Raw genomic sequence first — 12,625 nt, forward strand, 5'->3', positions numbered from 1 at the left:
AGTATGTCTTAAAATACAGCTTCTACCCTAGTCTTTCTCTTGTCCTTCCTGGGATTCAATTACACACACCAGATAATTCTCACTCTGTGTCGTGGCTTTACAGTCTCTTTTTTTATAAGCTCCACTTCCTTATCTTCTCTTCAAGTTGAAAATTTCCCACTGTCCTCTCTCCAGCTCCCTAACCCTGCCACCTCTGATAACTTGCTATTAAACTAACTTAGCCACCGAATTTTTAGTTTCAATTATTGTATTTTTGGAGAAAGCACCTAAAATTTGATTGTCTAATTGATTTTAATGTTCTGATCAAATTCATTGCTTGTTAATTTATTTATACATAACCATGTTATTATAATTTTATTTTAAAAATGCAGATCAAATGATTTGCTCTCAGGATCACACATGGTCCTGTTACTACTCTGGTTTCGCTTTTGGTTCTAGTGACTTGACCCCAGTCTCTAGTGTGTCTAGTGATTTAGTGGATCATAGGCACTGAGTAGAAAATTTTGTAGAAATTTTGGATATTTTCTTTTTAATTTCTTCCTGGAAAGGAGAATCCACTAAAGTAGGTCACACTAAACAGGTCCTGTTAGGATGAGCAGAGGCTCAGTGTCATGATCTATGACATCAGATCTACTTCAGCCTTGCCTTTATTCCTAGCATGGAGGCCTTAGGAACTTTAACCAAAGTCAGGGGTGTTTAGCAAGAACTCTGCTACTTTAAAATCCTAGACTTCATTTTCCATCTCCCTAGCCCTAAGTGAATGCCAAAGTTCCTACTCTTGCTTTCTATCTGAATTGAGCATGTTGAAAACCACATACAGCCTCTGGGATTCCCAGAGCAACACAAAGTTGGCACTCTCCACTTGTCTTGCAGAGCTTGGTCCTTTGGGTACTGGTGGTCCTAGCTGTTACTAGTTTTTCATGCAGTCATCTCAGAGTGTGCGCTTACTACTATGTTTTAGACCCAAATTTCACAGTTGTTTTCAACTGGAGGTTTTTGGGTTTTTTGTTTTATTTTGCTTTTTTGATACAAACTGTTCATCACAGAAAGAGGTAGAATCCTGATGTGGGAAGGTCATTTGTCAATCTGTTGTTTCATTGGTTAATCAATAAAGAAAACTGCTTGGTCTGATAGGTCAGAAAATTAGGTAGGTGGAGTAGACAGAACAGAATGCTGGGAAGAAGGGAAGTGAGCCAGATGCCATGCCTCTCCTCTCTGGTCAGATGCGATGGAGCAAGCTGCCAGGTCAGACATGCTGAATCTTTGTCGATAAGACACCACCTTGTGGTACTACACAGATCACTAAATATGGGTTAAGCAAGACATGAGAGTTAGACAAGAAGAGGCTAGATATAATGGGCCAGGCAGTGTTTAAATGAATACAGTTTGTGTGTTGTTATTTCGGGGCATAAGCTAGCCAGGCGGCCGGGAGCCAGGTAGCAGGAATGCAGTTCGCCACTCCATCTACAGAGTCCTGTTCTAATTCTTTGAAATTCGAAAAGGAATGTTGCTCTGACAACTGTACACTGCTCAGTACCGTCACCGGGTAGATACATCTGATATATCCTAGAAAACTACCTCTTCAAAGGTCTCGTCAAGATGTTTCAGTCGAGATTTTATCCTATGCACTCACTGGACTCTGGGACACAACACTGTTTTAACATTTCATCTGCTCAACATGGAAGTATTCATCTCTGTGAGTGCATAGGTTATGATTCCATTTGTGCACTGGCAGCATCACCTTTTCTATTGACTCACTGGTCATTCAAGGCCCATCTGGTGGAAGACTAGGGAAAGAAGTCAAGAGGAAAAAAGCTTTCTTCCCAGACCCTCTTATCCTGCTTGCAACATTTCTCTGTGGCTCCAGGCCTTGCTCTGCAGCCACTATGGTTCAACATCACTGATTTATCATAGACTTTGTGAAAGGCCAAAATTAATTTATGGTCTTCAGCCACTGCAGGATCAAAATCGTACATTTTTTAACTCATCTGAAAGACTGCTCTGAGGTGAGTATTCCAGGGTTCTGCGCCACCTTGTGCTGCCTAGAGAATGATTTCCCACATTCAGACATCTAGACACTCCACAGCTAAATAAAGCCATGCTTCAAAAGGTCTGATTAATGCTTGAGCTGGTGGCAGATCTTGGGATCATTTTCATGGTGATAGTTTTATAAGCATACAAATACAAAAACCACTGGGTCATGGAGGCTTCTCCCTATATTTCAAGAGATCATTGTCACAAAGTCACAATGCAACATGAGCCAAGCTCAATCTGCCTAGCAAGATTCTGTCCACCTGATCAGAAATGTATGACTGTGATTCTGCTGGAGTCTAAACGACCATGGGCTCTTGGACTGAGTCACAACAGTCAGTCATTAGAGAGCAAGCACCTAGTATACAGAACAGTACAACAGTGACCAGAATAAGAGGTGAACACAAAGGGAACCGTAGTACTAATTAAGGAATTGACCAGGCTAGGGACATGGCTCACAAAATACTGGTTTCAATCCCCAATTTACCTCAACAGTCAACAATGAAAAGTGGGAAACTCTGGTTTGAAGAGCGTGTTAAGAAAGGGTTCATTAAAATGCACTAATGCAAAGCTACAGCCGAGGTGAGCTCAATGAGAACATCTGCTAAAGTACACAAGGCCCTGGATTTCATCCACAGCAGAACGTGTGCACACACACAAATACCTGTGCCAAATTCCTCGATATACCTACTTTTGTTTGAGGGCCTGACTCCGGCTCTTCTGGCGATGTGAGGCTGTTACAAAATCCACAAAAATTCCACAAACAGGGGCTCTGGAAATGGAATCATTTCCATCTGCATAAGGGAAAAAAGTTATTTTGTGATAATGAAATAGCTCCTTCAAACAAAAAAAGTAAAACAATTATAGTCACATATAAAATCGCACTCAATAATTTTTACTTGAAATTGATGAGTCATACCAGTAAGAGTTTTAGAAATATTTACGAATATATGTATAAAATACAGTTTTCTATTTCTATCCTATGTACTTTTGGGGAAAAAAAAACAAAACTATAACCCTCAATTGTGGTTTCACTCCGTTTACCTACAGTCAATTGTGGTCTCAAAGTTATTAAATGAGTAATTCCAAAACCAACAGCTGGTAAGCGTTGACTTGCGTGTTGTTCTGAGTAGCTTGATGAACTCTCACAATGTTTTGCTAGAATGTGAGCCATCCTGTAGGCAGGCTAGATGTGCTCCCTGACCCCAGTTCATTACTTGTCACTGCAGTCACAGCCATTAGATCAGCTCTTGGTATCACCCTGCTAAGACTCAAGGAACCCCTAATGATGCCCTAAAAGGGCAAGAGCAATGTGGATGTGCCAAAGAGGAACCATTAGAGCCTTCCTCAAGGCCACCAGATGGTGTAGCAGATGAAGCAGAACTTACCAACTAGCCTGACAACCTGAGAACCCACAAGATGAAAGGAGAGAACTGGTGTAGGAGGGTCATCTGTCTATGTGTTACTTTCATTGGTTAATAAAGAAACGGCCTCGGCCTTTTGATAGGCCAGCCCTTAGGTGGGTAGAGAAGATCGAACAGAATACTGAGAGAAAGAAGTAGAGTCAGGCAGATGTCATGAATCTCTGGCCCGAGATGGATGTAAATTAGGATCTTTCCCGGTAAGCCATGGTGCTCGTGGTGCTACACAGATTTAATGGAAATGGGTTAATCAAGATGTGAGAGTTAGTCAATAAGAGGCTAGATATAATGGGCCAGGCAGTGTTTAAATGAATACAGTTTCTGTGTAATTATTTTGGGTAAAGCTAGCTGGGCGGCTGGGCGGGACGAAAAGCAGCCCGCTCCCCTATTACAACAGAGTACCAACTCTAGAAAGTTGCCCTCTGACCCCAACATAAAACATGGACAAGCACATTGGTCTAACACACATATAAATAAATAAATAAACAAACAAACAAATGAATAAATTTTAAAAAGACCTTCCTTAAAATAAAAAAGTGAATGTCCTCAATTTAAGGAAAGAAAAACAAACCCCTTGAGGCTGCTGAGTTCAATTGTAAAATCAAGTCCCCTATTCATGAAAACATGAAGAATAAGAAATTCACACTACATGTGCTGCACCATCTTAACCTGCAAAGTTTCCACATCAGTACATGATGTGAGCCTAATTAGGAGGGCAAGGCACTACACTTGCGCTGGAGAACATGTTCAAGCTGATGCAGAGTGCTGCATCAGAAAGCACTCGGGGGCCAAAGGTCATTCAGTGCTCCAGCCCTTGCTGCTCTAGCAGAGGAACTGAGTTTAGTTCCCAGCTCTCAAGTGTCCTATCTCCAGTTCCAGAGGGTCTGATACCCTCTTCTGACCTCCTGAAGCACCAGATGTACATATATATATATATGCAAGACACTCATAAAATAAAAATAAACAACCCTTTCAGAAAGCACTTAGGCTATGAAGGCCTCAGCAAGGGTCTCCCTCACCTGCAGGTGAAGAAGCTGGTTAGGGAGGATGGACAACACCTGAAGCAAGTCCTCAACTGCAGCAAAACCAGGCTCTTCTGAAAGATGCCAGGTGGAAACCACAGTCACAAAACTAGGAAGATGCAGATATAAGCCTACAATCCTAGCACTCAGAAGGCTGATGCAGAAAAAATTAAGAGTTGAAGACAAGTCTGGGCTATACAGTTAGACTATCAAAGAAACAAAACTGCAAAAGAAGGAAGCAGGGCTTAAAACATGAAAGCATGGATCAATTCTGGCACTACATAAAGTACCCTGCATGACAAAGCAAATACAGTGCACACAGCCAGAAGTTTACATTCACAAAAGCAAGGCACTTGCATGTGTTCCAGCAACTGAGTCAAGGAGTGTTGGTGACAGCCATCTTGAAAAAGGGTTAGTATTTAAAGCCTTACTAACAATAAAGGCATCTGTCAACAAAATAAAAACCTCAAGGTTGTATTTTTATACCAAATACACCATTCTAGTTTAGCCCCTTCAGATGAGGGCTCTGTGCTTGACAAGACCAGATATGCCTGTCCTGCATATGATCATAATCGACACAGGTCCTGATGGGGACAGAATGTGGAGCTGGGATTCATTAACAGATGCAATAACATTCTTCAACACTGCAATGGACAAGCTAAAACTGGAGACTGCTGGAAGGACTGACGGAGTGGCAGCAAGACTCACTGGGAAGTCACAGACATCATCCAGGACAAGCCCAGCTGAGGAATGATATTGTAAGCTCACAGTGAAAAGGTAGAAGAAAATACTGAAGGCCAACAAAGAATGTCAATAAATGAGGTCCTGGAAGAACTTGTGAGTCATCTACAAAGCACAGAAAGATGAAGATGAAGTACGCCCAGCAAGGTGGACATCACCAAAACTGATCAACGCTGCCTTAACATTTTGAATTGCAGATACTAAAACACAAAATTGTGGCCTATGACTTGCATAAAACTCAGCATTAAAATCACCCTCATCATCACCAAAGGATGACCTCAGCAGGAACATTTTAATGTGGTAGAAAGAAATGCAACTTCCCATTAAAATGTTCTTCAAAAAATGTTTACACAACAACTGAGACTCCTTGCCATGGATACTTGTGGCTCCTGATATACAACCATTGGTCATCATGGCCCAGTGATCTAGGGTCACCCAAAAATAATGCTTCTTCTGACATATTATTGGCAGGTAAGCAGTAATCTAGATAAATCCCAGTGCCCATGTCACTCATCTCAGTTTAGATCATCACCTCCTATCAACACAAGATGTGTAAGTAGAGGACTATAAAATATTTTAACTAAGACAAGCCCACATTCACCTAGCTTTGGATATAGCAGATGCTATATTATTTCTGCTACCATTAACCTCTCATTGTACCTAATTTCCAAACTAAACTGAAGCATAAGAATGTATGGGGAAGAGAAAATATAGTATCTACTGGGCTTGGAACTACCTGCAATGATAGGACTGTTTATGTGTGTGTGTGTCGGGGGGGAGGGTGTCCACAGATGACAAGAATGATACGCTAAAATAAGAAAATTAGTATATAAATACAAAATAGTTAAAAAGCAGAAATAAGTATAAGTGAAGATTATATAAATCACTTAATCTGCAAAAAGGGATAAATTATCAAAACTGTAGGTACATGCTTTATCAGGACACAGATTTCAAAAGACATGATATCCTCATTATTGGGCTGACAGAAAAGGCTCATACTGTAAAAAAAAAAAATTCCTGAGTCTATCATTCCTGAGGGAAACAATCATCCACAATCCACCACTTTCTTCTAGGAGTTCCTAGAGTTCTCTGTTATCAACATGCTTATTTTAATTGTATTATTAACCTGTCTCCTCAATCCTCTTGGACATATATTTGAGTTTAAAAAGAGTATAAGATGCAGACCATCTTGTAGTTTTATATACCTTAAGAGGCCTTTTGAGCACATAATCTCACTGATCCTCAAAGCAGAGGGCCAGTGATATAGAGGGTATGGTTTTGGAGGAGACCAAAGTACAAGTTTTGGCACTTCCTGGGGTAGGTCATGCCATGAACATTAATATACCAACTACAAAGCTCCAACTAGACCTTGAGAGAATTGCTGTCCCAGCTGTTAAAATGAAGAAACCTGTCTCTGTCTTTAAAGTCACCGATGCAAATACTGGGACACAAGCGACACCTCTGGACCCTCAGCATTTGGTACTCATTCCCCAACATATGCCTTTTGAAGTTATGAAATTCTTGCAGACACTATGGTTGACTTTGGTCGACTACAAAAAGGTATTTATCCATTTTCTACAGCCAAAAAAATAGTAATATGAGAAGTTTATAACCAAATAAACCCTAGGAGGCAGAAGAATGTTCTCCTAAAATAACCTTATGGCAGTCATGGTTAGCTAAACAGGTACAGTTTGCTACAAATGTGATGACTAATCAGGAGTCATAGCCATCATAGCCTAGCACTTATAGATACTGCTCATGTTTTTGAGCTCACCATATCTATTAACTTATTTAATTACCACTCTAGAGGAGGTCTCACCCTTACAGAAACTAAAAACAGAGACTAAAAGTCAGTGTCCTAGTTAGCATTTACTGTCAACATGACACAGTTTAGAATCACTTAAAAAAAATCATAATTGAGTAATTGTATCAGGTTGGTGTGTGGCCATGTCTGTATAGACTTGGCTTGACTATGTTAACTGATGTAGAAGAGCTCCACCCACTACAGATGACATCATCCCCAAGTCAGTAGTCCAGGGCTAAGATAAGGAAGCTAGCTAAGCATGAGCTAGAAAGTAAGTCAGACAGCAAGCCAGCAGGCAACATTCTTCCAGGGTTTCTGCTTCAAATTCCTGCTTGGGCTCCTGTTTTGACTTCTGTTTAGGGGGAAGCTCCACCTCTCTCTCTCTCCAGACCCTGCCTTCATTATAGTCTCAGTATCTTACCATAGCAGCAGAAAGGAAACTAGAACACAGCTCAAGCTCACACAGCTAGCCAATACTAAAAGAAAATTTTGAAACACAAGAAGAAGCACTATTAAACTTCTTTTGAATTGTTGTCTACAGTACTGAGCGTGGCTTTGTCACAGTAATCACCTCTGTTCTGTCCCCCTGTACTAGTCTAATGATGAGAGAGCCAAAACTGAAGTTCCTATTTTCTAAGGAATAATGTGAGTGTGACCAATTAATCTTACCAAGAAGGCTAATGAAGAGATCATGCCAAACATAAATGTGGGAAATAAAAAGGTTATTCACAGATTTATTATGTAGATCTAGGTTTACTGCCACTCCACCATGAGTTCATGGTACTAATACCTGGGCTACAGCCAGTCCACACAGTAGAAAGAAGGCTGGGTCCTTTCTTCTGACAAGCCCAGACAGCCCTGGCCCTCATGTTTTTAACTCTCAATTTATAGAACATTAAGAATCCATACTGCCTAATAGCTCGGCTGCCTCTGTAGCAGACAAACATTGTGATTACTGACTATTTTTTCATATTTCCATTTTCATTATTACACTGCAGTAATAACTAATTGCTTTAGCTATTACTGCATGGATACCATCAAAATTAATAAAGATGTAATTCCAATAGGAGAGACCAATGTGGTGGATCAACCTGTTGAAAGGGAAAACTCACCAAAGTAGGATCAAGATAGGCTTTGTTTTTGTCTTTCCAGGAAAATAAAAACATCCATTTGGAGAAATTTAAAGATCTTTGGGCAAATAAGCATCTAAAGAAGGAGGAAAAACTATCTGGAAAAAAATTACCAAAAAAAAAAAAAAGGAGTAATCTGGCCTAATGGTATAACATACTTCCAACAGGGTAAAATTTCATAAACCTATAGAACTGTCTGTCTCTACTGGTCTCCACCACGTTAAACAGGTAGTCTTTATATAGTCCCAACTCAATTAAAAACTAAAGGCAGCTTTCGAATTGGAGTGTGGCTCTCTCCTTCTCTAAACCCAAGCATGTTTTTTAAAAGAAAACTCAAAGTCTCTGTCTCATATCAGAAAAGCCACCTAGTATGGAACAAAAAAATAAATCTAGGGACTATCATATTGTCAATAATCTCATTCCCCTTGAATTTACTTTGGCTCTTTTAAAAAAAAAAATTCTTAGATATAAGTACTATCTCAAAATTTAAACTTTCTGCTTTCGTATTAAGGAGATTATAAGTATTAACCAATTCTAACCTTAAGCTTCATGTAGCTTCCTGTACATGATTGAGTCTAAACAGATGTTTAAAAATTAAGCCTAGATATCCCAGAAGTATTTAATACATTATGATCTTTTAACCTTCCTAAGATTTATAGCATATAACATTTGACATGTTTAAGTTTTCTACAGTAAACAATAAACTTTCCTAACAGCAATCTCTGAAGTCTCCAAAAAGATAATGGCCCCCTACAATGACAATTCTACCTGGATTGCAATAATGCCACCAAACAGATAATCACCACCCAAAGATCAGCTTTGGACTACAAACTGCTCAGGACGATTCCAAGCTGAGATGGTCCACCCTCATGCACTACTCCAGCTAGGACTTCACATAAACTCAACACTTTCCCCTTACTCAGAGACTGGTGACAAATGATACATCTGGTTCTCCCAAAATTTGACTAGTGTTTCAGTTTTTTTCAGGGTCCTCTAGTGATGCCATCAGCCCCAGACAGTAGGAAGTAATTTAAGAACATGACTTCTACTTTCCCAAGAGGTGGGGTAGGTGGCTTTTGTTCTTTCTCAAAGTTATGAATATCTGTCATCTTATAGGGGATTAGTTAAAAGTTGTTATAAGTTATAGGGCTGAACAAAAGAGATTAGACTCAGGGTTCTTGTTCAGAAAAGAAAAAAGGGGGATAGATATGATAGGATTAAAAAGATAGATTATTACATCTAATTTCAGACTAAAACAGCAACTATTAGTTTTAAATAATTTACATTGGCATGGATTCTTTTTGTTATACTGTATATCTGTTTCTACTTCTGTTTAAAATATTTTTATACTGATACAAATTTAAGGTTATTTTTGTTATATTGTATATACATTTCTACTTCCATTTCAGATATTTTGTATTTTGTTACAAATTTGAGGTTATTGTCCTTATATTGTATATCTGTTTCTATTTTTGCTTATGACATTATCTATACAGCTCATATTGATACAGCTTGTTTATTTATGCAATGTGAAGTTTTAGCCCATAAAAGCTATATTGGATAATAAGGAAAAACAGATTAACAGTCACCCATAATTATCAAACTTATAGTCAAATTAGTTGGGTTTTCTAGGTATATAGGTAATCTTCAAACACTTTAAAGACCTACAGAATATGGCTTTTAAAGTGTTTTAATAACTTAGACTTGTTTTGATATGAGATACGTCTGTTCCTGGCAGCATCAATCTACTTCTAAAGAGGATGATGGGTACCAAAGACACACCATATGAAGTTTGCTTTCTTTGTGACACAAGCTAGCCCTTAGGGCAAGAAACTGCCCTTTCTTTAACTGCTGACAGTTATGCTGTCCAAACTGGACAAGCAGAACACAAAGAAAAGCAACTGCCAAATTTTGCCCAGACAAGATAGGACAGTCCTTCAAAATTTCCTGCTACTGAAAAGGTCTGTCAGATATTCTAGACCTGTAGGCCAAAGATGCATGCCCCAAGGTTGTAGAGGAACCTTAGGTGACTGTCCCAGCAGCCAGCTGTTTCTGTTAGTTCTCACATTTTGGAAGTCACTTGTTTGCACATCCTGCTTACTCAGGTAATATTTTCCTTCTCATTTCTTTGATGGGGATGAAGACTAGACAGAGTTCTCTCAAATCTTGACAAAAGACATATTAGGTGCAAAACTTTGGACTCTTCAAGAAAGAACAGCTATTGGAATAATCTCTATAAATCTGCCAATTACTTATGGACTGGACATTTAGAATACATTTCTTACTTAATAATTATTCTTGTTGTGTGTAGTTTCATTTTTGCTAAGGTTATCACCTTTTTTTCTATCTGGACAATATTTGATAATAATTCTTATTGTATATAGTTTTACCATGTTAGGGTTAGAACCTTTCCTTCTTAATTAGATAAAAAGGATGAACTGGTAGGGGAATTCTGTCACCAACCTACTAGACAATTGAAAGGAGCGTTTTAGTCCTTTTGGTTTTCATGGGAAATGGCTGTGACCAAAAGAAAAGGTAGGGCCGAGCAATATCTGCCCTCTTTGGTCTGGGAACAAATGGCGGTTGTGGCAGAGGCAAGTGGTGGTGAGAAGGACATCACCAAAGGGAATAAGAACACACGCCTAGAGGCTGCACAAGAGGCTAACAATGCAAGGCAACATACATAGTTGTACATAGGAACGGTGATTGACATTTCATAGCCATCCTCAACACACGTCTTGTGCCATAGGCACATCGCATAGCATTGCCTGATATATCAAGTATAAAATCTGCCCACCTTGTGGAACTTTTCAGCAAATGTCTACATAGCTCACAGAACATGTTTCCCAGTTTTAAGTGTCCCTGTCTATACCTTCCCAGGGCTCCTTCTCATACTCCATTCGACCTTGCTTCTGAGACAGTTTCAAAGATAACTCTCCAACCCTTTCATTCTCCGCACTGATTGCCTTTTGAATTTCTTGTATCTCCCTTTTCTGGGCTAGAGGAAGTTCTTCAGCCTTTTCTTTAGAGTCATGCTCATTATTGCTGTCATCATCTCCATCACAAACCTCAAAGTCATCTTCATAATCCTATAAACAAGAATAAGGATTTTAGCACCCATCACACAAATCACAAATGAGTTAATACCTAAAACAAAACATCACAATTTATGATTCAAAATAAGAAAAAAAAACCTTATTATTGCTAAAGGAAATTTTATAATGCACTGATTTTAATATTGCTAAATTGTAAATTTGCAATATACTGCTGCCTTTGTTTTTCTGAAAATGAACCATGACATAGAACCTTGTATATGAAGAAGTATAAATAAATTGTGCTAAGACTGTGAAGGGTTATGCACACATATAGTTAGATATGCACACACACATAAATGCTTGAATACAGTGCACTTAAAATGGGGTTAAATTGTAAAACTCTTAAATTATCAAACACAGTGAGGACAAGCACTGGTGGGAATATAGTAAGCTTCGCACAGGTAATGACCAGATCTACATCAAAACTTAACAGACATGGACAAGAGAGAAAAGGCTAACCAAATTACTTTACATGCACCAGTCAATGGAAGCACACGCCTTTAATCCCAGTACTTGGGAGGCAGAGATAGGTGGATCTCTTGAGTTCTAGGAGAGAAACCCTGACTCAAAAAAAAAAAAAATTACAACACAGGCACTAATTTTTAAGAAGACATTGTTAAACTGAGAAAAATTTAAATTTTATACATACTTCAAAATCATCTTCAAAATATTCATCAGCCGCAGTAGCCTCTAAATCAATGTCTTCCTTTTCAGGTTCCTGGAAGCAAAAGTCAAATATGAAATAAAAAATTCAACCATAAGCTTCACTATTGCAAACAGGCTGGAAACCCTTGTTTTCTAGGGATTGAGAGGTGAATTACTGTAAGAGATAACCTTGTAAGAACACACTATACATTTTAAAAAGCTAAAAGAAGTTTAAGTTTTCACCATGAAAAAGTAATAAATGTTTAAAAGATGTTTACTCTAGTGAACATTATATAATACACATGTGACCAGATACAGAACAGTTGTTTCGGATTCTATAAAAAAACGGGGCATCTCAGAAAGTGTGTATGAGAACAAATTACTACAGTGGGTCTCAGAAAACATTAAGCAACTAGAATAATAAAGCCAAATATACATAGGAAGAAATTAGATCTTTGCAATCAGTAGCTATACATTTTTAATCTTTTCTGTAAACTGTTTACCAATTCTGATTCAAACTGTTTCATAACTTGATCACTTAATTTCTCTTTTAAAAGTATCAGCTTCATTTTTAAGGTTTAGTTTCAAATTTTAATGACAGACTTTTTTAATTATCTGTTAAATGAACATTAACAGCTGGTTGTGATGGCAAACACCAGAAATCTATGCTGATTGGTAGACAGAGGCAGGCAGAACAGTGGTAGCACACTCTTTTAATCCCAGGACTGGCAAGGCA

At 38.5% G+C, this 12,625-nt stretch overlaps 1 protein-coding gene across 1 annotated transcript in view; it reads right to left on the reverse strand.

Moving 5' to 3' along the window:
• Wdr60 (WD repeat domain 60) overlaps nt 1–12,625 on the reverse strand; it is a 54,605-nt gene that overhangs the window by 31,432 nt on the left and 10,548 nt on the right. The window contains exons 6-8 of the mRNA XM_005343692.3: nt 11,894–11,962; nt 11,022–11,238; nt 2,723–2,825 (exon numbers count right to left, since the gene is read on the reverse strand). Of these exons, the coding sequence (XP_005343749.1) occupies nt 2,723–2,825; nt 11,022–11,238; nt 11,894–11,962 (389 nt within the window). The remainder of the gene's footprint in view (nt 1–2,722; nt 2,826–11,021; nt 11,239–11,893; nt 11,963–12,625) is intronic.

The sequence above is a fragment of the Microtus ochrogaster genome, chromosome 1 (assembly GCF_000317375.1).
Source record: "Microtus ochrogaster isolate Prairie Vole_2 chromosome 1, MicOch1.0, whole genome shotgun sequence".
NCBI lineage: Eukaryota > Metazoa > Chordata > Mammalia > Rodentia > Cricetidae > Microtus > Microtus ochrogaster.